At 42.4% G+C, this 25,947-nt stretch overlaps 1 protein-coding gene across 14 annotated transcripts in view; it reads left to right on the forward strand.

Moving 5' to 3' along the window:
* Positions 1 to 2,924: 2,924 nt before the first annotated feature.
* Positions 2,925 to 25,947, forward strand: part of spata18 (spermatogenesis associated 18) — a 103,349-nt gene continuing 80,326 nt past the window's right edge. For 6 of the 14 annotated variants that reach the window (XR_009515659.1, XR_009515658.1, XR_009515660.1 and 3 more), the window contains exons 1-6: positions 2,928 to 3,105; positions 8,743 to 8,848; positions 10,655 to 10,770; positions 18,638 to 18,756; positions 19,336 to 19,431; positions 21,606 to 21,740. Coding sequence is in view for 9 of the 14 variants with exons in the window: in XM_059989184.1 (XP_059845167.1) it covers positions 3,019 to 3,105; positions 8,743 to 8,848; positions 10,655 to 10,770; positions 18,638 to 18,756; positions 19,336 to 19,431; positions 21,606 to 21,740 (659 nt within the window). In the remaining 5 variants the exon portion in view is untranslated. Of the gene's footprint in view, positions 3,106 to 3,489; positions 3,517 to 8,742; positions 8,849 to 8,905; positions 9,030 to 10,654; positions 10,771 to 18,637; positions 18,757 to 19,335; positions 19,432 to 21,605; positions 21,741 to 25,947 lie in introns of those variants that run through there. The other 8 variants (XR_009515662.1, XM_059989182.1, XM_059989183.1 and 5 more) reach the window with 5 other exon arrangements.

Below are 25,947 nucleotides of genomic sequence, written 5' to 3' on the forward strand. Positions count from 1 at the left end.
ATATGAAGAAATATCTCGACTTTAGTCACCCCATCAGGTTCAATGAGATTTGGTTTTGTGTTTTGAGGTTGCTGGTGATTTCTGATTTCCACCTCACGGCGCTTTTGCAGAGCTGTCATACATTCCCGATGCAGCTTCTCAAAAACAGTTTTGGTAATCACTGACTAATATGGCGTGAAATTTGTTGTTTTGTAGGAGCATTAGAGCATACAATTATAAATTACATTACAAATAATAACAAAAAAAAAAGGAGTAACGAGGCAGGGTCATGGACCGTTCAGAAATCCGATGCGTTCTGGGTGCTCGCTCTCAATTTTAAGTAGTCATGGGCCAATGATTTGCGGGAGTACATTGCGCTTTAAACACCTCCTTGAATCTTTCCCTCTGCCCTATAGTTTTTTGTAGTCAAATCGAGCAGAGTTTATTGTCAAGTGCACAAGTAAGCTGAAGTTCAGTACAATACGGGGACAATTAAAAGCTTGCGGCAGCGTCTCGGCCGTAAGAGATGAGATAGCACACAGTGAATGATACCAGACAGTGAAGAGAAGAACACAGAAAAACAGTACATCAGTGCAAAAAAAAACGGACAAATCCAAAGTAGGAAAGAGTTCAGTACAGAGTGGCTTCCTGGGAGTTCAGTGTCTGATATGCAGGCCAAAAGCCAACTGATTTTTAAAGGAGTATCATGACTGGGGATGTTGACCTGTGAAGAAATATCCCTTTGGTTTACTTATCCTAACAGTGAATTTGGGCGATTTTGCAGAAGCATTGTTGGTAGCACTCCTGCACTTTGAAGTGCTGCTGTAAGTTGTCCACATTTCCAAGGTATGTGCGGGCGGGGGTGGGTTTGGAGTTAGGAACACTGTTTTCATGAACTTTATGCCAGTCCCAGTTCCTGACTATCCTCAAACCACCAGGACCCTGTTGCCCTTACACTTCCTCCCTCACCACCATTCAGGGCCCCAGACAGTCCTTCCAGTTGAGGTGACACTTCACCTGTGAGTCGGCTGGTGTGGTGTACTGCGTCCGGTGCTCCCGATGTGGTCTTTTATATATTGGTGAGATCCGACGCAAACTGGGAGACTGTTTCGCTGAACACCTAGCTTGGTCTGCCAGAAAAAGCAGGATCTCCCAGTGGCCACACATTTTAATTCCACATCCCATTCCCATTCTGATATCCATGGCCTCCTCTATTGTCAAAATGAATCCAAACTCATGTTGGAGGAACAACACCTTATATACTGGCTGGGTAGCCTCCAACCTGATGGTATGATCATTGACTTCTCTAACTTCTGTTAATGCCCCTTCTCCCCTTCTTACCCCATCCCTGACATATTTAGTTCTTTGCCTGTTCTCCATCTCCCTCTGGTGTTCACCCCCCCCCCCCTTTTCTTTCTCCTGAGGCCTCCCGTCCCATGATCCTTTCCCTTCTCCAGCTCTGTATCACTTTCACCAATCACCTTTCCAGCTCTTAGCTTCATCCCACCCCCTCCGGTCTACTCCTATCATTTCGCATTTCCCCCTCCCCCCACTACTTTCAAATCTCTTACTATCTTTCCTTTCGCTTAGTCCTGACGAAGGGTCTTGGCCCGAAACGTCAACAGCGCTTCTCCCTATAGATGCTGCCTGGCCTGCTGTGTTCCACCAGCATTTTGTGTGTGTTGTTGTTGAATTTCCAGCATCTGCAGATTTCCTCATGTTTGCACTGAGATAGTGGTGGGTTCCATCACTGTTTACTTTCACTAAGTGGCAACTCTGGAGATACAGGAAACAGTAACAACCTTGCACTTAATATCAACAAGACCAAAGAATTTATTGTGGACTTCAGGAATGGGAATTCAGGTGATGCACACCAGTCCTTATTGAGTGGAAAGGGTGAGCAGCTTCAAGTTCCTGGGCATCAACGTCTCTGAGAATCCGTCCTGGGCCCAACAGGTTGATGCAATCATGAATAAGACATGCCAGTGGCTATTCTTCATACGGAATGTGAGGAGATTTGGTCATCAAAGACAAGCAAATTTCTACATGGAGAGTATTCTGACTGGAATGGAGGCTCCAAAACACCAATATGGAGGGTCAGAAGAGGAAGCAGAGAATTGTAGCCTCAGCCAGCTCCATCATGGGCACAGCCCTCCCGTCATCCAGGACTTCTTCAAAAGGTGGCGCCTCAAGAAGGTGACGTCCACCATTAAGGACCCTCACCATCTGGGGCATGTCCTTTTCTCTTTATTACCACCAGGGTGGAGGTACAGGAGCCTAAACATGCAGCTTCCATTAGATGTCTGAATGATCTATGAACCCAGGAGCACTACCCCACTATTCCTCTTTTACACTACTCATAGAGTATTTTTTATGTCTTGCTGGTCCTAAACTTGCTGTTTTCCTTTCAGCTTTGACCTAGTGTAATCTGGGAGCAATTTGTTAGTTACTTTTGAATATTGGTAGATATGTCCTTAGAAAGAAAAACAAATAATCTGCTTTAAGATTTTGGAAGATTTGGATTATTTTACCAAAAGCCAGAACAATAATGGTGGGCCAAATTGTCTTTTCCGTCTTGAAAGCAGCAAAATTGCTTTTTGTTACAGTGGTTTTCCATTCCTTGTAAATACAATACTCTCTTTATACAGTAAACTAATTATTTTTCTAGAATAAAGCTATTAATTTGTAACGAGATAACAGATGTGTGAAAAAATAAAGCATGCACAGGAAATGTATAGACACGAATAATCGTAAATGTCTCATAATGTGGGGTAAATCAAATAGTAATGTTAACAAGAATATCGTGCACTTATCAACAACCCAGTGCAATTGGACAGGATACATTGCGGCAAGTTTGCCTGTACCGTTGCTACAACTAAGAGAGCAGCTTCAGTCGCAGGAACAGAACTGCGCACGCGTAGCGTCCCTGACACCAAAGAGTCGATGTCCCCAGCCGCAGTATAAAAACAGCCAAGCTGGGCTAGAACCGAGCGGTGGGTACAGGCATTGCCAGGAAGTGTCAGTGGCTGCACCTCAGCTATGGCTGATACTTTGCGAAGGCTGGTCAACACAACGACATACAAGCTACTGCAGAATAAGCTTGAATCTTGGTACAGGGAATATCACGTGAGCTTGATTCCACTTTCTTCCATTTCCAGTTGGGTAATCTAGATAAGTTTGCGAGAAGGTCTCTGTAAAATGTAACTTTACAGTAATCAGCGTGCCACTGTACAACGTGCAGAATTTGGGCGCATCTCTTTGCAAACTGAAATAGATTAAACATTACGGTAGCTAGAAAATAATTGTGAGTTTTGGTGAAAATGTTCAAATACTCTAATTTGCACCGAGTGATTCGTTGACCCTCAGTTTGGTGTTTCGTTTATTTGCAGACTGATGATTGTTGATTTGAAACAAGCGTTTTCGTATTTCACTGAATAGACTAAAACTGCGAATATTTTTAGATCTACATCGCAACGTGCCTTGGTGAAATAATTGGAAGAATTATGCGGAGTAGCGTGGAGATTTCCCGGGAGTTTGGTAACTAAGGACGCTCGTTGCTATGGCAATGTAGCAACTAGCCTGAAGTTCTGCGCATTTTTGCAATCTTGCTTTCGTCATTAGGTGTATTATGCAAAACTGAAACTAACATTTGTCCTGCTCAGTACTCAAACGTTTTATGCGTTCAACATGGCATCCTTAGCTGATATTTAAACGTTGACAAATGGTGACATTGTGCAAGAATAGGTGCATTGCATCTATACTGGAAACAGCAATTAGTTGTTAGCTTTATGTCATTTCTAAATAGGATGGAGAATCAGGAAAACATAAAATTCATCGAAGTTTCAAATTGTGAAGAATTGCATACGAACTAAAATCTATAGGTTATTTAGAATTTTATTCTAATAGGAAAATATAATTTTGGATTTAATCATTTGGAAATGAATTTCAAACAATTATTTTAAGATGCCTTTCAAGGCTGAGTTGTATTCAATTGTTTTCAGCAACTTTGGTGACAGGTACAACCATTTATTCACATATACCAGTTAGCACTTGCTTCTGTATAGAATGCATCAAAATAATTTAAATCAAAACTCCAAATGTGGAGAAACCTTCACTGAAACTTAAAATCAGAATAGGATAAGGTAATCTAGCTTTTCAAACCTGCTCTGTCATTCAATAGGATCAAGGTTAATCATCTACATGCAGTTTTGCACTATCCAGGGGAAGAGATGTCTCCTCCTCTCAGTGTTTACCTTTGACTGTGATCCCTATTCCTGGATTTTCCTGCCATTGGGAACATTCTTCCTGCATCTAATCAGTACAATCCATTATAGTATTAAGAATTTCAACACGATCCCTTTTCAAACTTCTGAACTGTGGGCCAAGTGGGATTTTATTCAGCAATCTATCTCCACTCTTATTCCAGCTATCTTGGCAATCAGTCCAGTGAGTCTTCACTGCACTCCCTCCATAGCAAGACCATCCTCCTTCAGATAAGAAGACAAATTTACACCAGCCACTTAAAGTATGATCTCAGTAATAACCTGAAACTTCTCATGATGAAGGGCAACACAATATTTGCTTTTTTATCCACCTAATGCATCTTAATTCTTGCTTTCAGAGACTGGTGTATAATGACACTTGGCCCTCCCCCACAACATTCCCAGTCTGTTGCCATTCAGATAATCCATGTTCCTGTTTTTTTTTTGGCCAGAATAAGTAGATTATCTCATATTTATCCCCATGAACAATACAGACAGTGCAAGAGGAACTCAGCAGGACAGGCAGCATCCATGAGGATGAATAAACTGTCAATGTTGAGCCCATTAGGCTTCTGTCTTGCACTTGCCCACTCCCTTATTCTGTTAAGGTCACTCTGGAGCTTCTCTGCATTCTTCACACAACTCAAACTCTCAACCCAACCTTGTGTATCCACAGATGAGAATTTGTTACATTTAGCTCCCTTGTCTAAATCACTGATTTGGACAACCAGCTCCGTATTCATACCTTATCCCCATCCACATGCTTTAATTTACGTTCTGAAAGTCTAAATAGATTTCTTCCACTGTTTTTCCTTTGCCTATTCTGCCAGTTGCAGCACTCCCTCAAAAAATCCTGCAGATTTGCAAAACATGTTATAATGTCTTTTACTGGATCTTGGCATTTTTTTTTTGCCTCTATCATCAGGAACAAGGGTGACATGCTTGTGCATCGCTTCAGTTGGCTTATTGTGGAGTGGAAAGTGTGTATGTAATTTATTTTAATATTGGACATCCATTCCACAGCAGTTACCACTGAGGCCTTAATCTGGTGGAATGGGGGCCAAGGTGACTGGTTCTGTGGCAAGGGTATTAATATTCACACATAGATACCATCTGCCAGAGATGTATTTGCTCTCTGGATTGGGCACAACAGCCTTTGCTACTGCCTTGCTCTTGGCCCTGTTTCTTTTCCTTTTCTGGGGTATTGAATATCTGTAGTTTGAAGTTTGCTTTACATTGAAAGCCCTGTGTTACTCTGGTAGTTTTATAATTAAGACATTCAAAATTCCTCCTTGGAGAAATGTCTTTCATGACCGTAATCTCGTATTTGTTGCAAGCTAACGCTGAACCAGTGGTGACCACTGCAGCCTTCTGATGTACTGTACTGCTCAGGAATGCTGGACAGCTAGAAGGAAATGGAGGAACACTGCTTAACTCCAATCTCTCTCTCAAAATACTCCTGCCTGTTTTACAATGCTATTACTACAATGGAATGCTCATTATTCCAGCCAAGTACTGATAGAGGCCAGCAGGGCCTGGCCACAAGCCAGACGTGAGGAATTTACAAATTGGCTCTTTCACAATGGGGATTGCAGGCAGCATAAGCAGGTTGCCAGATGTTACTAAATTGCACAGCATTATCACTGCCATCACCTGGAGATTGTTAGCACCCTTAATTATTGTTTTGAACCTGTGTACTACGGAGCAGCGATGCCAAAGGATCTCGATCCTCAGCTGGGCAACACAACGAGAAGTTTTAACTCTTTGCTTTTAACATTCTTATTCCTCAAAGTGGTGATCTTACAATATTCTCTGTGTAAGGGATTCCTACATGACTATCCCTACACTGTAGGGATGTAAATCCACAAGGACACCGCAGTAATGTAGCAGTTAGTGTGATGCTATTGCAGCTTGGGGTGTTCAGGAGTTCAATTCTGGCACTGCTCCGTAAGGAGTCTGTGTCCTCCCTGTGCCATGCGTGGGGGGGTGGGTGCTATGGTTTCCTACATACCAGGTACTTTAATTGGTCATTGTGAACTGTCCTGTGATTGGGTTGGGGTTAATCAGGTTTGCCAGGGGTTGCGTGGTATGGCTTGTAGTGCCGGAAGGGCCCTCTGGCCTACTCTGTGCTGTATGGATAAATAAAAATAAAGATCATGCTCCCAGGACTCCAAAAGCACAAAGAAAAATGGTCAGATGCTGGAAATTGGAAACAACAAAAGCTTTGTAAATATTCAACAATAAAGTTAGCTTCCGCGGAGAATTAGTTAATATTTCCAATGAATTCCCCCATTTTATGCATGGGAGTGGGCGGGGCAGAGTTAGTTACAGGGCATTTAAAGTTGGGAATTAAGTGTTCTGTGATCCACTCCCCTAACTCCGAAACCATACCTATCTCATTTTTCTCAACTCAGACCACTCTTACTCTTTTCAATTAAGCTCCTAGTTACTCAAGGTACAGGATCCCACAGAAGCTGATGGTGTAACTGGTTCCCTGTTCTTTGTTAATGACTCAATTTGTTTTACACTGGTCACCGGCTGCCAAACACCTGCACCACAGGAAACAAACAATAAGCTCACTGGACTTCCGAATGTTTCTTTAATCTTCTCTTCCTCCTGTCTTTGAATTCATTGGCTTTTGAAGGTGACAGTTCCGTGTCTAAACCTGCCCTTGCCATATAAATACTATAAATGTTCATCCGTTGTGACTGTCTTATCTGAGAGTATTAGCTGTGCCACAGCAGTGGCCTTCGTTTCTCGTCCAGATGAATGGAGCTGCCCTTTTCTGTTTCCATTCTGTCCATTCAATCTTGATGAGAAATTTTTCAGCAATGGTTTTATTCTCTCACTGTTAAGACTGGATACTAAACAGACCCTTGGTGACTTCCTATATCCAGGAGTAATAAGACCCAATCATGTATATCTCCAACTCAGTTAACCATTCCACTGGTTCTCTTTTTCAGACTGCTTGTCCATCATCTGATTTAGTTTGAGCTGCAGACTCTGTGATCAGAGGCTTTTCCCTGGGGCTGAAATGACTAACTCAAGGGGGCATAGTTTTAAGCTGCTTGGAAGTAGGTACAGAGGAGATGTCAGAGGTAAGTTTTTCCACACAGTGGTGAGTGCGTGGAATGCACTGCTAGCAAAGGTGGTGGAGCCGGATACAATAGGACCTTCTAAGAGACTCTTGGATAGGTACACAGAGCTTAGAAAGAGAGGAATATGTGGTAGGGAAATTCTAGGCAGTTTCTAGAGTAGGTTACATGGTCGGCACAACATTGTGGGCCGAAGGGCCTGTAATGTGCTGTAGGTTTCTATGTTCAGTTAAACCAGAAAGTGAAGACTACATTATGTACCCTGCGTCAACTTTATGGTCTCACCACTTATTCCATCCCCTTCCCGTCCTGGAGGTGAACCAGACTGTTCAAACATGTTGAGCTTGGGACCCCATGCTCTAGCCACTGCAAAGAGCTCCATATTGGCTGTCTTTACCCTTGCAATAGCCCTTCTATCTAATTCTTTCTGGCTTTGTCACTTCTAATGCTTTCCTCAGCAGTTTCCCATAGCCTACGTTTATTGAGCTGAGCTCCTGCACACCTGCTGTCTGTACCCAATCTCACATCAGGGGCCGGTCGCTCTTCACTTCCTGTTCCTGTTGAGAGAGGTTGGTCCCTAGTTTCCCAACCCTTAGTGTATCAAATTTTCATCCTTCTGTTGAAATATTTCAAGATCGTGCTATAATCGTTTCTGCAACTTTTAAAATATTGTTGAAGTTAATGAATGTCAGAATATTCCTGGATATTCAGTTTTTATCAGTTGGTCAGTCTGACAATGCAGCTGAATTTGGCTGTTGTCCCATTTGAGGGATTGGGTCTTTCTTTGGGGAGCCTCTCCGATCAATATTCTGTTGTAGAGGAGTGCGGGTAGGGCAGGCTGCCTGCTGCTCACTGAGGCAAACATTGTGCTGAGAACAGGGAGAATGCTGGGGGGGCGAAGGACGTGAACAGTTCTCATGAGGTGCAGTTGGTGAAGCTGCTGACTAGCAGTTTCTGTGGCCCATCTCCTTGTTGGGGCTGTCTGTGCAGAGTTGTCACTTTCTCCCTATGACTGCTTGTGTTTCCTCCAGATGCTCCAGTGTCCAGCAACCTGGTGACTGCCCCTTCCTTTCCAGACTTGAAGGGTCTTGTCCTGTGATGCTGCCAGACCTGCTGAATTCTTCCAGTATTTCGTGTGTTGGTTGATGGGTTAATCGGGCACTGTAAGTTGCCCATAGAATGGTGCTAAAGTTTGGGGGAGGGGAAGGTAGAATAAGATTTATTAGCACAGATTGGCCTGAAAGTGGTGCTTGAAAAGGTCACTGTGGGCTCAGTGAGTGGATGGGCCAATTTCTGTGCTGTATCTCTATGATATTAGTGTTAATAAGTTTGATAGGTCCAGATCATTTCTCTGCAGGATAATGTGACGGGCCTTATTTGCTTTTTTTCCTTTGCCTGATTTGTAGATCAACTCGTGTGATCAGAACTTGAATCGATGCTGTGAGCTTATTGAACTGACCTCAAAAGTGCAAAGTGAACTGTTCACCATCCTCAGCCTCGCAGCAAGTGAAGGTATCACGATTGAAAGCTCCTCGTTTCACTGGTCACCTGTGAGAATCAAATCACTTTCACTTTTCTTCCTTCACTGGAAGGACAGGAATTGTTCCATTTCTCTTTGCTTGGTGTTGTCAAGGATTTATTCCGGTGGAAATGAGGCTGTTTAATTTCTTTTTATTCATATTGGAAAAAACAGGTACAGTAAGTCATCTGCATATCTACAGTAGCTTTCATGTTTCATTCTATGCTGAAATCTTCTAACTCTGAAAAGAATGGTATGAGTATTTTTTTCTGTCCCTTTGGCCCCAAACTATGTTAAATATCAGGAACAAGAAATGGCTGAGAATAAACACCTGGAAAATGTCTGGTCCTCCAAGCTTTTTTTAAAAAAAAAACACTTTTTCAAGGTGTTGATCAGGCTTACAAAGTCTCTTTAACTTTGAGCTATAGATTGACGCATTGCAGTACTAATTTATGTGGAAACTGGCAACCTACAGAATGGCAAGAGGGCCATTGGAATAGATCTCCCACCCATGAATTTAAATGAACAGGAAACTCGCCACGTCTCCTGCATGTGTGCCACCTGCCCTGCCTGCATGCCGCATACGCATGTGATCAGCAAGACCAAGAAACTATGACAGTTTCAAGATTGCCTTTTGCATTTTTGATTTTTTTTTAAATAGTACCTTGTTGCTATAATATCTTTGGAATGCATGTCTGAGTTCCAAATTCATACCCAGTTTACACTTGTTGTTTTGTGCAGACAAAGTTGCATCAGAGCTGCACTAGTATTTAGGGGGGATTAACTGTTGGGGTTGGTCTTCTTTCAATATAAAGGAGAAAATAACCAAACCTTTCTTAGGTTCTGGGTATCCATTGCATTGATCTGTCATGAAATAAAGATGACAGAAATACTTCCATACTCAGCCATGAATATCTATTCATTTGAATACTGAGATTTTTTTTCTCTCTTTGAGGTGCAGTTGACTTTAAGTTAGCTTCTTTTAATTTTGCTTGAGTCAATTTGTAAGGGAATGAGCATCGGAATGGTGCAGAACTTGTATGATCTGAAAAATCTTCCTTTCCTTAAGACCTGCTCTATACTATTTTATATAGCTGAGAGTGATAGACATGCTAATGTAATAATGTCTTCAAAAAGTTACTCTTGCATGGAAGGCATGCAGCAGTTCAGTTAATTGTACACTTGCAAGGAAATCTGTTTTCCTCCTCTAAATGTTACTAACACAGTGATTCCTTTTAATATTGTTAAAGCATCTCAAGTGGGTGCATATTGCCAATATTAAAATATCATTTCACTGCTGGGGCATAGACGTGTATTATCATCACACTGATGTGTATGAAGCCATGCTGTAAATTTTTTTTTCCCAATTACATGCTATTCAGGGAGTCAATTGCCACTTGTTAAAAGGGCATGGTGAGGATGCTAAACTTTCATGATTCTATTTTTCTTCAGATTTCACAGTGAATTGAAACACTATGGACTTTCTACAGATAGATGAGCACCTAGACGATCTTTTCAACTTCAAAAGAACAAGTTGTCATTGTTCAGACCAACTTAATTGATGGAAGTGGACCCTTTTGCACTGTTGAATCTCATCACTTTGTTCCTTAGCTTTATGCACTTTAAATTCCACCACCTGATTCACCTTTGTTCTCTTTCTGGCATTGAAGCTGCATTCTTGTTTCAAATTAAATGGGCGAAGTCAGGTCTTTAAAATTGTATCAACCATATTGGGGGCTAGCACTGAAGTAAAATCAGTTCCTGTTAACCTTATTTACTGTTTGTTTTTTTTTGAATAGGTGGTATTTATTCCGGCATTGATACCATCAAATCACGCTTTTTGCCATGGCTTGGGTCTAACTTTACAGTTATTACCTCAGGGGTGACCTCTGACACCAGCCTTTCTCTCATGCAGGTATGATATCGACTAAAATACCTTGTTGAACATGTGTCTAGGAACTTAATTTTCACCAGAGCAAAAAGGAATGTTCATTAGATTTGAAGCAATAAAAACCATGTTCCTTTTATTGCTTTAAAGTTATTAAATGTGTAACCTGTTAACAAGCAACAAGGGAAATTAAGCATCTGAAATCTGTTGCCCATCAAGCTTAAGGATATTTGGGGACTAGGCAATAAACAGTACAAGGATTGAGTTCAGGAGGTGAATTTTGGCATCACATCAGATGGTTAAAGAATTCAAAAGAAAAGTTAGATTAAGATGGGAGAAAAAATGTGAATAAAATTAAATATCATTACAGTATATTTGAAACTTCTGAGAAGAAATGGGAATGCATACCTGTAATAGTGGTAGAGAGTTAATTGGCAGTAACAAACGGTTAATATATTCTTAAAACAATATGCGCCATTTCAGACTGGAAAAAATGGACACTTTCATGTAGCTGTGTAGTGGTACCAGACAGGAAATTAAAGGGGCATGTAACAAATCATACTATTGGCACAGAGCGAGGGGAAATGAGAAACATGAATCTACATACAGATTGAGCAAACTAAATTAACTGTAAAAGAATAGAGGACAAATTTAATAAAGGTTGTATACAAATTTAGATTTGGTATTGCAGTTAAAAAGGGTTAATTAATCTTGTGTTAAAGAAACTCTCTGGAATAGTAGTCTTAATATGATTGAATTTGGTATAGTAAGAAGCTGATAATGCACTGATCATTCAGAGATCCTGATAGTTCGGCATCATTCATCTGGACCCTGTTTCAATAGCTCAGAGTTTGGAACATTTGTTTCCTGAGCTCCTTAGAGTTCCAATCCCTGGTGAACTTGATGAACTCATTGGAAGATGTATTATACTACTGTGTAACATCTTAAAGTGAACTAAAATGTGCTGCACATTTATAATAGCATCCAATGGTGTGCCAGTCCCACTCTGGTAAAATCCCAGGCATAAATTGGCAGATTTATACAGTAAAATGCTGGACATGACTTGGGTTATCTGTCTGATCTCAATGGTAGCGAAAATGTGTTCGATTATGAAGGAAGTGGTGGTGAGCTTGTTGGAAATAGGATTGGGCAACGTCAATGGGGTTTTGTGAAAGGGATGTAACATTTGATAAATCTATTGAATCGACTTCTTGCATCCTTCACATGCATGAGGAGTAAATACCTTTGTTGCGTCTCTGTCTAAACATGCAAACATAGTAATTTATAATAACTGGAACAGTCATTGTAACATAGAAGTACACTCAGATCAGTGTGAATCATCAGTCTGGTGGCCTGGTGGAAGAAGCTGTCCCGAAACATGTTGGTCCTGGCTTTTATGCTGTGGTACTGTTTCCTGGATGATAGCTGCTGGAATAGATTGTGGCTGGGGTGACTCAGGTCCTCAGTGATCCTTTGGGTCCTTTTTTTCCACACATGTCTTTGTAAATGTCCTGAATCATGGGAATCTCACAACTACAGATGCGCAGGGCTATCTGCACCTCTCTTTGCAGAGTCTTGCGATTAAGGGAGGTACAGTTCCCATACCAGTCAGTGATGCAGCCATTCTGGGTGCTCTCAATTGTCCCCCTGTAGAAAGGTCTTTGGATTTGGGGGCCCATACCAAACTTCTTCAACCATCTGAGGTGAAAGAGGTTGGGGGGAGTTTTGAAGTTGTTAGCTACAGAATAATTGGGACAGTCAGTGGATTTGATGCTTTTAGACTATGTTGGCTCAGCTATTGAGTTTATTCAAGGCACACATTGATAAGTTCTTGGATATTAAATGAATTGAGTAACATGGAGCCTGTGTAAGAAAACGGTGCTGAGGTTAAGTGTAAATTTATTGAGTGGTGAAGCAGACACAAGAAGATGAATAGTCTATTTGGGCTTTTATTTCTTTTCATTTGTTCAGACTCTGTCCTCAGAAAGGAAGAGCATTATCCATGCAGCCATGTGTCAAAAATCAAACATTGTTCAGTGTCTGTTTACCAACATAATCAGAAGTTTCACATCCAGTTTCTATTGCGTTTTGTCTGTCTTTTAATTTTAATAGTGTTGATTTTCTATGACTGGCACAGACAATAATTAGCTTCACTTACTTAAATAATGACAAAATATAAACACTCCAGTTGCTTCCTCATGTATTCGGAGAGAGTATGTGGAAAGGAATTGCGCTGTGACCTAAATACACTGCTTTCCAAATTGCTGTTTGGAATTGCGTGGGTCTTGTAGGGAATACGTTGAGCTGTAGACTCCCATGAAGGAATAAAATCACTTCTAAAAGGGGGTAAAAAAGAGGAGCCCTGGGAGCAATTCTGAATATTTTTCTGCCAGGCAACTAATTCTATAGCACAGTATTATTTCTTTAGTAACTGATCCTATACAAGGAAGAGGGCCTATTGAACACTGCTATATTTAGCAGGCAAGCACTTGTCCCCTCCAGCTCTGCCCCACCATTTATCCTTGTGCAACTGTGCATTCTATTTATAACAAGCTCATGTCAACATTTAGTAATTTGCTATGATAATCTGTGCCTCCCGTTTTACTCTGGTGATATTGAAATGTCAGCTACCCAGTTAACAGCTGCAGTGATGCCTCTGGATACAGGTGACCTGCAAAAGACAAAATTGGCAGCCAAATCAGCGGGCACATGAGAAAGCCCTGCACCGTTTGGCCTCAGATTATTTGCTACATATCCTGCCTTTCATCCCGAAAAGTACTTCTGGGATTTATTAGCTTTCTACACTCAGTGCACATTATTTGGTGCCTCCTGTGCCTAATAGTGGCCACTGAGTGTACGTTCATGGTCTTCTGCTGCAGTAGTCCATCCACTTCAAGGTGCGATGCGTTGTGCATTCGGAGATGCTCTTCTGCACACCACTGGTGTAATATGTAGTTATTTGAGTTCCTGTCGCTTCCCTGTCAGCTTGAACCAGTCTAACCATTCTGTTCTGGCATCTCTCATTATCAAGACATATTTGCCCACAGAACTGCTGCTCGATTTTTAATTTTTTAAAAGATTTTTTTGGCACCATTCTCTGTAAGCTCTAGAGACTGTATTAAAATCCCAGGAGATCAAAATAGTATGATATGCTCAAACCACCCTGTCTGGCACCAGCAATCATTTCAGTCATATTTCTTCCCCATTCTGATACTTGGTCTGAACAACAACTGAGCCTCTGGCCACGTTTGCAGGCTTTTATGCATTGTTTCTGCCACATGATTGGCTGACTAGATATTTGCATTAATGGACAGTTGTACCTAATAATGTGGCCTTTGTATATTTTGTTTGTTTTTGTTTCCTGTAACATTAGAGCATCATAAATCATTACATGTTGGTATAGTTATCATCTTTTATGTCCTGATTCAAATGAGGAGGAAACAAGGCTTCAGTGCTACATTGTGCTCTTGTTGTGTCTGTGGTAACTATTTACGGACGAATGTAATTTTGACCATATTCACAGTATTTTTAAACTAAGACTTTATAATTTCCAATGTGAAATTACTGTTAAGACTTTAACAGTGGTGTAACATTTGCAAGCAAAAAATCCCCCTCCATTCAATCAGACACACACAAAAAATTCTGGCTTATTCCTTGGATACTGCCTGATCCTGCTGCCTGTCTCTAGCATTTTAACTGAGTTAGTCTGGATTTCCAGCATCTGCACAATCTCTGGTGTGAATTCAATCTGTGTTGCATTTTTTTAGTGTTTTTATATATGTGTAAAGGGGGTTTCTTTTTTTTTCTTTGTTACTGTTGGGAAAGGGTTTCCTTTTGTTAACTAGCAGGAATGCTAATTTACTGATAACGAGAATGGTATTCCTTTATAAACCAAATGGGGATTAATGTTCTTTCTTCTGAGTCTGTAAGCTTTTGTTGACGGGCTTTTGGGCAGATCGGCGCGAGGGGGTCGAGAGAGAGGACGCAATGCTCTAAGTTGGGCGAGGATCGGACCCCAAAGGGGGGTCCGAGGCCGGGAGATTCTCCGGGGGGGGGGGGGGGGATGAAGCTAGATGTGCTTGGTTGACCACTCGGAGGGTCCTGAGCTGTTTGGAGAGTCGAGGAGTTCGGAGGGTCCTGAGCTGCGAGTTGAGGAGTTCGGAGGGGATCGAATGGTGGCCAGAAGACTTCAGAAATTGAGCTCCAACGGTTGTGCACGAAGTGGTTTGGACTTTGATAAGTTTGGCGCCTTTTCCTTAATTTTCTCTTCATATATACTGTATCGTTATTAATCACTTAGTTATAGTAACCTTTATAAATTGTACTCATTTAATCGCTTATGGTGTACTGTCTGTTTTTGGGCGAGGCGGGGACATCACACAGCATCCACACCAGCTGATTACCCAGTTTGGTGGGGCCGAAGGCTGCTCCCCCTAGACGAGAACGAGCTGAGCGAGCCTGAGGCGACCCAGGGGGTTACATTGTGGGGGCTCGTCTGGGATTGATTTCTGTGGAAGCTGTGTGATCACCCTCTTTAAATTGTGTCTGCGGCGAAGAGCTGTTGTGCCTTTGTGGGTGTGCGATTGCTGGTTATAGCTGTGTGTGTGTTGGGTGGGGTGGTTGCTGTTGGCTGACGAAATGGTGGTGGGACCATGGGTTGTCCGTACTGTTTGGAGATTGAGGAGTGACAGGTTGGGATGTTTCAGCAGTGGTGAGCTCCGCCCGGTTATTGGAATAATGTCCAGCCCTAAAGGGGCGGAGGCGTGGGCGGAGCGGACCCCTCAGTTGTTGGGTGAGTGGCAGTGCTTGGCTGAGGAAAAGCGACAGGGATGGGTTGAAAGTTTGAGTAGGCGGGCTGGTGACTTTGTTAGAACTGTCAGGCGCAATTACCTCGAAGTGACCGCTGCCAGTTCTGGGAAAGTGTGGGAAAATGCATGTGGTTCGACTGGAAGTCAAATCCCGCAGCTGGGGGGGGCTTATTATATCTGTGGCAGGAGATTGGTGGGAAGTTTTTAGGGTATCCCTTTTTGCCTAGGGGGGCAGATAAATTGCTTGTGGTGCCAAGGGGATCTGTCAAGGGGATCGGTTGTTCCGTTGATTCGAGAGGTGTCGGGAAACTTAGAGGAGGCCCAGTGGGGGTATGGCTTGGGGTCTCTGGGGGAGCACGTTCCCAGCAATGTACCAAGGAACTCCCGAAAGGAACAGACCCTATTCCTGAAGGCTTAGAGGGGCCATGCGCACAGGTGTTGTTACGGATGGATGGAAGTCAAGTTAAAGCCATCCTCGGCACTGGGGCGCCGGTGAAGTTGCTGTACAGTTTGTTTCATAACCGTTATTGGAAGCATTTACCCTTGACAACATTGAGGACACTGGAGATTCGGGGTACCAGTGCCGGTGATTATCCAGACAATGGTTGTTGGTCAGTGAAAATGGAGTTCTTAGAGGCAAATGTGGAGGAGACTGAGGTTCAGGAATCGTTAATGGTGATGTGTCCGGACCCTGTTGAGACGGGCAGCGTTTCTGTTCTAGAGAGAACCAATATCCTGCTGGTGCGCTTGGGGGCCTGCCCGGAGGAGGCGGGTGAGCGCTGTTTGGAGGCATTGTCGATGCACCCAGGGTTTCGAGTTGCTTGTGCGGACGTGTGTAGCAGCATTGGGCTGATACCGAATTCAAACAAGAGCCAGTGGTGGTACGGCCTGGGGGAAGTATCTGAGGGTGAGACCCTCTTCGTGGACGCTGCGAAATACCACAAGGGAGGGGAGTTGACTGCTGAAGACACCTCGGAGAGAGAGAGGTTGTGGCGACTGGCCCCTACAGCCGTGGAAGATGTAGGCAGCGTGTGTATGGATTATATTGCGTTGAAGAGGCGCACTGTCAGTGACCAGAATATGACCCTGAGGGCCAGAGAGGCGATGGCCTGTCTGAGTGGTGTGAAGTGGTTTAAGGTGCTGGATCTGAGGAGTGGATGTTGCCAGATCCCGATGAGTGGGGCCAACAAGGAGAAGACGGCCGTTATAAATTCCCTAGGAGTCTTCGGGTCCGAAAAGATGCCACAGGACATATCTGGAGCCCTTGCAACCTTCCTGTGGGGCAGGTGGAAGACCATAGGGGATGTGGAGGCGTTTGGAGTTTTGGTGTATGTGGATGATCTCTTGGTATTTGGATTTGCCTCAGGAGAATATGAAGTGAGGTCGTTGCAGGAGCAGCTGAGAACTACCGAGTTAAAGTGTTTTCGGGACACGTGCCAGGGCTGGCGAAGGTTGCAGCTCGTAAGAGACTGTCTCTACGGAATCAAGTTTGAAATGAAGACGGAGAGACTGGAGAAAGTGATCTGGAACCATTTGGAAGACTTACAAGTTGGAGAGAATGAAGAAAGTTGTCTGACTGAGGGTAATAGCAAACTGAGTACCCGGAGAGGGGAGTTTGCAGAGGTGAAGAAATTACAGACGAATCTCAGAAGAGAGAAGTGGAAGCTTGAAGGGAACCTGAAGATGACCATCGACAGTTCAAATGAAGTGCAAAACCTGAAAGTTGATCTGGAAGAAGTCATGAGGAAGAAAAAGCTGGAGAGCAGTGCAGTGAATACTGAACAGGAGGCTGAAGAGACTGCGGGAGCAGTGCAGGCCACGTGTTTCCGTTTGGAGAAGATCAAACAGCAGCTACCGATCACAGGAATGAGGAAGAATACAGATTCGATGGATGATGTGCTGGATGTGTGGTACATGCTGCCTTTTGCTGACTTTCCCTCGATTGAGGAAGAGACCTTTGGCCCTTCTCCCATTGAGTCAGGTGTAGCGGGGAGGGTTAGCTGTGTGCAGTGTGGGGCATGAGTGAGAGGTTGAGAGAGGAGTTGGTAGTGGGCCCAAGGTATCCCCAGTTGTGTCCGAGCCTGAAGGGTTTAGGTGAGGGGGTACGGAGGCCTCAGAAGGGTTAGGGAACTCCCAGATAGTTGGCCTAAGTAGCGCCTGAGGAACAGGGCGTGAGTGTTACTGTGTGGGAAGGAGATGTCACTGTTTGTGCTTGGGTTATGGCGTGTTGGCAGGAAAGGTGGCGAGTTATTTAGTAGTCATGAGGACATGACTTTTATTTGGTGGAGGAAGTGTGTAAAGGGGGTTTCTTTTTTTTTCTTTGTTACTGTTGGGAAAGGGTTTCCTTTTGTTAACTAGCAGGAATGCTAATTTACTGATAACGAGAATGGTATTCCTTTGTAAACTAAATGGGGATTAATGTTCTTTCTTCTGAGTCTGTAAGCTTTTGTTGACGGGCTTTTGGGCAGATCGGCGCGAGGGGGTCGAGAGAGAGGACGCAATGCTCTAAGTTGGGCGAGGATCGGACCCCAAAGGGGGGTCCGAGGCCGGGAGATTCTCCGGGGGGGGGGGGGGATGAAGCTAGATGTGCTTGGTTGACCACTCGGAGGGTCCTGAGCTGTTTGGAGAGTCGAGGAGTTCGGAGGGTCCTGAGCTGCGAGTTGAGGAGTTCGGAGGGGATCGAATGGTGGCCAGAAGACTTCAGAAATTGAGCTCCAACGGTTGTGCACGAAGTGGTTTGGACTTTGATAAGTTTGGCGCCTTTTCTTTAATTTTCTCTTCATATATACTGTATCGTTATTAATCACTTAGTTATAGTAACCTTTATAAATTGTACTCATTTAATCGCATATGGTGTACTGTCTGGTTTTGGGCGAGGTGGGGACATCACACAGCATCCACACCAGCTGATTACCCAGTTTGGCGGGGCCGAAGGCTGCTCCCCCTAGATGAGAACGAGCTGAGTGAGCCTGAGGCGACCCAGGGAGTTACATATGTATTCATTTAATAAATGGCAAACTGCTTATCCAAGCGCTCAGGGATGACATAATATTTTGTGGTGTTTACTGCATTGTACTGTTTTCAAGGAATCTGCTGAAAAAGATCGGAGACTGAGGGAGCTGGCAACAGCCCATGATCAGGAAATGCTCGACCTAGAGACTGAATTAAATACCACACGTCGCCAACTGGGGGCTGTCAAGCACGAGTAAGAAATCTAATATGAAACATTATTAATCAAACTGCTATCAAAAATTATTTGCTGTACTGAATTTTTCTGGAAGGAAGAATTTGAGTAGCAGAAGGCAATAGTGAGGTAGCTAGGACTTCTGAGGCCATCACTTGTTCTGCTTCTTGCTGAAGTGACAATTGGTCAGTATCTTTCAGAACAAGCTGACTTAATTTCCTGGGTAATATTGCGAGGGAGCATTGTACAATGCATGACATCATCTCACCTGCGACTCTTGAGGATTGCTGGCGGCCAAGAGTGATTTGTGACTAGGCGGGCCAGGTTCAATCCTTGGAGTAGCGCAATTTGACTAGGGACAGTTTGTGATTTGTTTCCCTCTGAAAGTAAGCTTTTCTATTTTAAAAACATAATACTGTATTGAAAATTTTTTTACACAAGGAAATGTCGAAGTTGTGTTAAATCTAATTATAGCAGACATAGGAAGGAGCCTGTGAGAATTGAATACAATGCTCTATCCAGAACAGGTCAGCCAGCAGCACAGGGATTTTGTTGCTTTTCGCATGTTACAATGAGTCATCATCGGTCTCTGTGTTCTAGGTTAGCAGAAGCTCATCTGGAACTGGACAGTACGCAGAACAAATCAGCTGTCACATTCCAAATGACGGAGGATGAAATCAGTAGATTGAAAGCTGAGTGAGTTTCAATTCTTTAAATGTTTGTCAGTTCCTTACAGACACTCATATATAAATCCTTCCAGAGTCATTTTTTAAATGGCAGGGAATGTGTTGTTTTGCAGCAGTACAATGTAAGAGAGATATATAAAATAATACAAGTCAGGAAAAATGAATAGTGAGGCAGTGTCCATGGACTGTTCGGAAATCTGATGTCAGAGAGAAAGAAGTTGTTCTGCTGTTGAATTATAAAATGAATGGGACTTCAGGCTCCTGTAAATGAAAGCAAAATCTCAGGGCAGGTTAAACTTGTGGCATAAACATCACAAGTATTAACAGTTCTACTTTGAACACTCCATGCTCTTTCAGTGGAATATGGCTTCCTTCAACTAGTATGGGAAACTATCTTTATGGGAAATGGGGAAACAATTGTTGATAACGGAGGAGAGGGATGGAAATGCATTCTACTCTATCCATTTCATTGTTTTCCTGAGTTTCCCATGACACGTGGTTTGAGCTGTTACTGCAAGTGGGTTTCTCTTCTGCATGACAGTTGGCATCTTTAACATTATGGCTGTAGTCACAAGATGAGGCCACTTTCATTGTAAATATCCACTGTCTAGTCCCAAGTAATCTTTGGTTGTTGAATGATAGTTACTAAAACATTAAGCTTGAAATATTCACTGTTTCTCCCACCACTGATGTTGCATGAACTGAGCATTTCTGGCATTTAAAAAATTTTTTCAGTTAGTCTAGCCATTACCTGGACTATCACAAACTTTCTGTACACGTCTGTCTTTATCAGTATCTGAGTTCTTTGATAATCTGACATGATGTCCAAGGAAAATGCTTTCTTTGCTTCCATAAGACATGGGAGCAGAATTGGGCCATTCATCCCATCAAGTTGGCTCTGCAATTCTCTCGTGGCTGATTTTTTTTCTCCTTCATCCCCATTTCCTGCCTTCTCCCGATAACCTTTGACCTATCAACTTCCACTTTAAATATACCCAATGACTTGACCTCCATGCCTATCTGTGGTGATGAATTCCAGTTTCATTTCCCTCTGCTTAAATCTCTTTGTTTAGAGCACCAGGCTCTTGTGGCCCAAAGAGTCCGATTCCTGTCCAATTACACCCATGTGACCGATTTACCTACTAACCCTTGCGTCTTTGGAATGTTGGAGGAAATCGGGACACCCGGAGTAAAGTACAGACTCATGACAGACAGCAGCGAGAAATTCCTCCTCATCTCTGTTGTAGAGAGTTGCATATGGGCAAACAGTTCCCAGTCTTGCTTTTCCTATGTGTATTAAGAAAATGTCCTTAAAACTAAAATTTTCTCCAATATCATGAATCACTGTTTTGGCTTTAAAAAGAAAATATTAATTAGAAGTGGAATACTTAATTAGAGACAACCAGACAGAAGATTATGCATAGAATAATGAACAGTCATTTTATAAATGAGTCCAAGACTAGAAGGCAGGAGAAAGGACAAATATGCAAAAACCCTAGACAGGAGAAAACCTTCAGTAATGAAACATTTACAGAAAAGAGCAAAATGCTAATTTTTTTTCTGTTATGACTTTGAGCTAAAACTTTGAAATAAATTGATCTCCAATATCATTCATAAAGTAGTTTTAATTGCATAAGTTCATTTTGCATCATTGCATACTACAAATAGGAACTGTTTTACTTAAAATACCAGTAGGCAACAATGTCGGACAAGTCCAGAAAGATTTTGTGACTGCGATTTGAATGCTGTGCTTCAGTTTAAGAGTGCAATTGCATTTGGAGTGAAGAACTGAGAGTTTTCATGCTACTCAGTAAACAGAGAAGTTAACTGATGAGAAACTAGTGAGATGAGTCAATTTCAATTGAAATGGCCAAAGGAGGAAGAAAACAAAACATGGGAATTCTTGAGAGATTAAAAATAATTCAGATTTTTTTCCCTTTCCACTTGCACCAGGAGCAGATTGTTAGATCTTAAACTTAGCAAAAACAAAGCAATTCATTGCAAACCTTGAGTCTTTTGCAAGGTCTAATGCCCAGAAAGAGGTAGACATAGTGTTTGGGAGAGGAATGTGGACCTCTCTGCTTAAACATCGCCACTGTCACTCGAGAGCAAATAATTGTTTTTCTAAACCAATTTTGTTTATTTTTGGGCATTTTAGATTAAACCATGTCATGTATTCTCCAGACTGAGTGCAGTTCGAGAGCAGGTGAGATATTATAAACAAAAGGTGGACATCCTGGGTGATTATGACCACAAGATCAGACAACTAAAGGATGAAGTCTCCTTCCTCTCGGCAGAGAAATCCATACTACAGGAAAGGTACCTCTCTCTTCCTCATCCCATCATCCTTCTAATTACCTTTGACTCTTCCTCCTTGGACTTCACTGTCTGTGTTCCACCATTTAAATGTGCTGCCTACAATACCTATTAAACCAGTGAGCAGGTAGTTGGGTATGAGCTGGGGATTTTCCAGTGAGTTTGAATGTTCATTCGGGCACCAGGTCATTGGTCACTACCCAACAGTGTGGCGCAGGAAGCTGAGTTTGCATCCCGCTCTGCTAAGGTGCCAGGATGTCTGACCACAAAAAGCTGGAGTCTAGGACCTCAACAAGGTCTTGTTGATCTATACTGAGACTTGAACACGGCATAGTTTTCCATCAAGCCCAGTCCACAAAATAATGGGTTTGAGACAGAAGCAACTGAAGAGACATTTTGCTTTACTTTCCTTGAGTCCTGATGCACTACGTTCCTGTTGGAGGCTGGTAGTTACTCTAGCAATGAGCAGGATTCTCCACTCTCAGCTCGTGCATAGTCTTCAAGAACATGAAGACACTCTTTTATAATGTACCTTCTGGTTTAAGATGGCACTGGTGAAGCACAGTGATGACTTGCGGTTAGAAAAACGAAACAAAAAATTACTGTATTAATCAGGCTGTCTCTCAGATGCATTCACTGCAATCAATAGTCTGTCTATAACTTCCCTTTTGGAGTTGAGCTGTTAAGCTGCCTGCGTGACCTGACATTTCTCTTGCAGTGTGAACTGAAGTTTTGAAGGTGCAGGATGGTTACAACTTGGCATATATGGGCCAGATCAAGGTGGTTTAGGCCGGGCCCAAGAGCCAATGTGGCTATTGTTGCAGCAGACTTGGAGGTGATGTAGAGTCGAGGCAGTGGCACCTAGCCCCGTGCCCAAGAGCAAGAAAAGACCTGAGGTTTGATTGATTCTTAAGCGCAAGACTGAATTGGAAAGGTCTCATAAGGACCAAGTCGAGGCAGTGGATCCCGGTCCAGAGAGTGTGTCGAAATGGCTGGGCTAGGGTCTGAGAGGGACTACCCAAGGTTAGGAGAATTTAAGCACCAGACCAGTTTGGAAAGGTCAGGTGCCAGGGCTGGAGGTGAGGGTCAGACCGGTTCAGTTTGCTCTCTGTGAGGTTTACTCCTCTCTGCACTGAACTGAGGCTGTGGCCTGCAGTTGTGGGCTCCTGAATTGGCCGCAATGATGACTCGTTTCGTGGCTATGGACTTGCTTTCGTGAACTTCAGTTCCGAATGACATGTGCTTACTTTTATTGTTTGTGTGATTTTTTTTTCTTCTGTTGTTTTTGGGTGTTTGATGGTCTTTTTTAAATGGGTTCTGTTGGGTTTCTTTGTTTTGAGGTGAATCTCAAGGATGTGTGATGTACACACTTCGATAACAAATGCACTTCAAACTTTAAAATGCAGGTGTTTAATTTTAGAAAGATGTCTTCACTACGTTATCATATATTCTGAATCAGCACCTAAAACCAAACCCCTTAATTGCTTTGTTCAGTTTCTGGGGCGAGACAGATTTACATCTGAGTCCAACCAAATGCCGAATATTATCCTTTGCCTCTCTCCTGGCTAGACGTTTGATCCTCCTTAGATGGAGAGATGTTGCCCTGCCCACGCATGCTCAATGGCTTAACGACATCATGGCCTGTTTGGACCTCGAAAAAATTCATTATTCAGTTCTTAATTCGGACCTAAAGTTCCATAAGGTCTGGGGACCTTTTAACGAGTACTTTCATAACCTTCCTCTTGCTAGGGTTTTTTTTTCTTTTCGGTCCCTTGCTTTCAGCTCCTTTTTTTCTGGTAGTAGGCATTATTATCCTCTGTTGCTAAGTGTATTCACAGTCTGGGGGTTTGAATGTCCTGATTTATTCTCTCTATATTGTGTTGTGGTTGGTCTGGAGTTTTTTTTGTGTTGTGGGGCTTGGGGAGGATACTAAGTTTACTTGTCTTCAATTTAGGTGCTTTTTTAAAAATTCTCTTTTTCTGTATCATATTGTCATTGTATGCTTAATTTTGCACTGTATTAATGTTCCTCATTTTGATTTGGGGTTTTTTAATCTGTAAAATGTATTAAAAAAAACTAATATATAAAAAAAACCCGGTGTTTGTTGACAACAATGCCCTTCAGTACCTGCCATTTGGGGATAGCACTACCTTTTTTAAAAAAAAAGACACTTTACCAGAGCAAAGAAATTCATGCTCCTGTGCATCTATCTCCCATTGCTGCTCTGCTGATACTAATGCCAAAATATCTGACTTTGTCATGCATCAATGTAAGGTGAGTCTTTCATTTGTTTTAATCCCGCTTTGAGTAGACTGATAAAATCTAAATGTAAGTAGGGTACAGTACATAAAAGCCTACCAATTTATCATAGTTAGCCCAGTACTCATATTTTTGCTTGTCATATTGCCTATGATCTGCTAGGATATTTAAGTAATGAAATATTGTGACATGAACAGAGGTGACTGGGCTCAAAGGTATTTCTTGCCCTTGGGAAGAGCTGTCAAATGAATCCTATTCTCTTTTTACTTCTCTGATGTTTTTAGCACAGCAGGATCTTTCCCTTCATGCAGAAGTGCCTTTCCTTTGTAAGTTCTTTTTCAATCTACACATTCCAGATCATAACAACCTGAGAGAAAGGGCTTTCTTTATTTCCTCCCACTTTCTTTCCCTGAAAGTCTTTGCGCTCTGGTTACTACTTGACTTGTAATTAAGCTTAATCAGTTTGGCAAGGAGCTGCTTTATTCTCAGTTGGCCCATTTGAGAAACTGAAGTTGGTTGTTGGGATTTTACCCGACTGCAGGGACAGGATTAAAGTTATAAGGCTGGACCTGGTATAAGAAAATGTATTCAAATATGAAACTCCAATACTTAACACTATAATTTTCACACCTCTCTTGTGTTTCATTGGTGCATTAGCGAATAGAATCTGGAGGATATTTACTTCTAGCTGCATCCTTCATTGTCACATCCCCTCCTCTTTCTGTGTCTTGATTCCTCGTGCATCTGGACACTTTAATTATCTTAGAAATGTTCCAAGACTTGGCCTCTATGCCCCTGGTGGTAATGAATTCAAGTTCACTATTAGGACATTTCTGTCTCAGTCCCGAATGTCTTGCCCCAAATCAGGGATTCCTAACTTGGTGACCATTGACTCCCTGGTTAATGGTCAGGGTCTATGGCATAAAGAGTTGGGAAGCCCTGCCCTATATCCTGAGATTGTAACTCTGTTTTGGACACTACAACTAGGGGAAACATTTTTCTCTCCATTAGAACATTGTCAATTTTAATTGGGTCTCCTCTCACTCCTAGTGGTGAGAAGTCCTGCCATCCTGGGTGTCTGTCTGGTAAAACTTTACAACACTCCAGAAGTACGAGCATCCTTTTTAGATAAGGAAATCAAACTCCACTCGATACTTTAATCACACCAAGGCTCCCTGAGTGGGGCAAGGTTGCCATTTGGGTGGGGGGTGAGTGGAAATATTTATTCTTACTGTCTACCAGGCAGTGTGCAATACAGCATCCCCCAATGGCATGTCTTTAATTCTGCACTATTGCTCTTTTGTCAGACTTTGTGCAATGTTTTCCAAAAATTGAAGAGCATCAGGCTCTGAGTTACTATCACTGACTTGTATGATGCAAAATTTGTTGTCTTGTGGTAGCAGTACAGAGCTATAAATGATTAAAAAAAATATAGTGCTATAAAGGAATAACAAGGTGATATTTATGAGTTCATGCACCATTCAGAAGTCTGATGGTGGAAGGGCAGAAGCTGTTCTTGATAATTTATGAGTGTCTTTGGGCTCCTATACCTCCTTTCTAATGAGAAGAGGGCAAGTTCTAGATGGTGAGGATTGTTAATGATAGATTTTTTTAGGCACCACCTCTTGAAGCTGTTCTATCTATTCTACCAATTACATCACCCTCAAATTTCAATAAGTTAGCCAGCAATGATTTTCATTGTCTCAGCCTGTTGATATTTTCAAAGTACCTTGTTTTCTTATCATTTATCCTGAGGCTTTTCCTCACTACTAGGAAAAAGTTAACAAATAATTCCTAGTTTGTTTACTCTTTCCTTTTTAATCAGTGGACTTACTTTTGCCACCTCCGTTCCATCGGAACTGTTTCATATTCTGTAGAGTTATGGAAAATAACATCCAATATTTTAACAACCACCTCCATTGGTGATGTGGGAATCTGTGTTATCATGTTC

This window comes from Hypanus sabinus, chromosome 14 (genome assembly GCF_030144855.1).
Source record: "Hypanus sabinus isolate sHypSab1 chromosome 14, sHypSab1.hap1, whole genome shotgun sequence".
Lineage (NCBI taxonomy): Eukaryota > Metazoa > Chordata > Chondrichthyes > Myliobatiformes > Dasyatidae > Hypanus > Hypanus sabinus.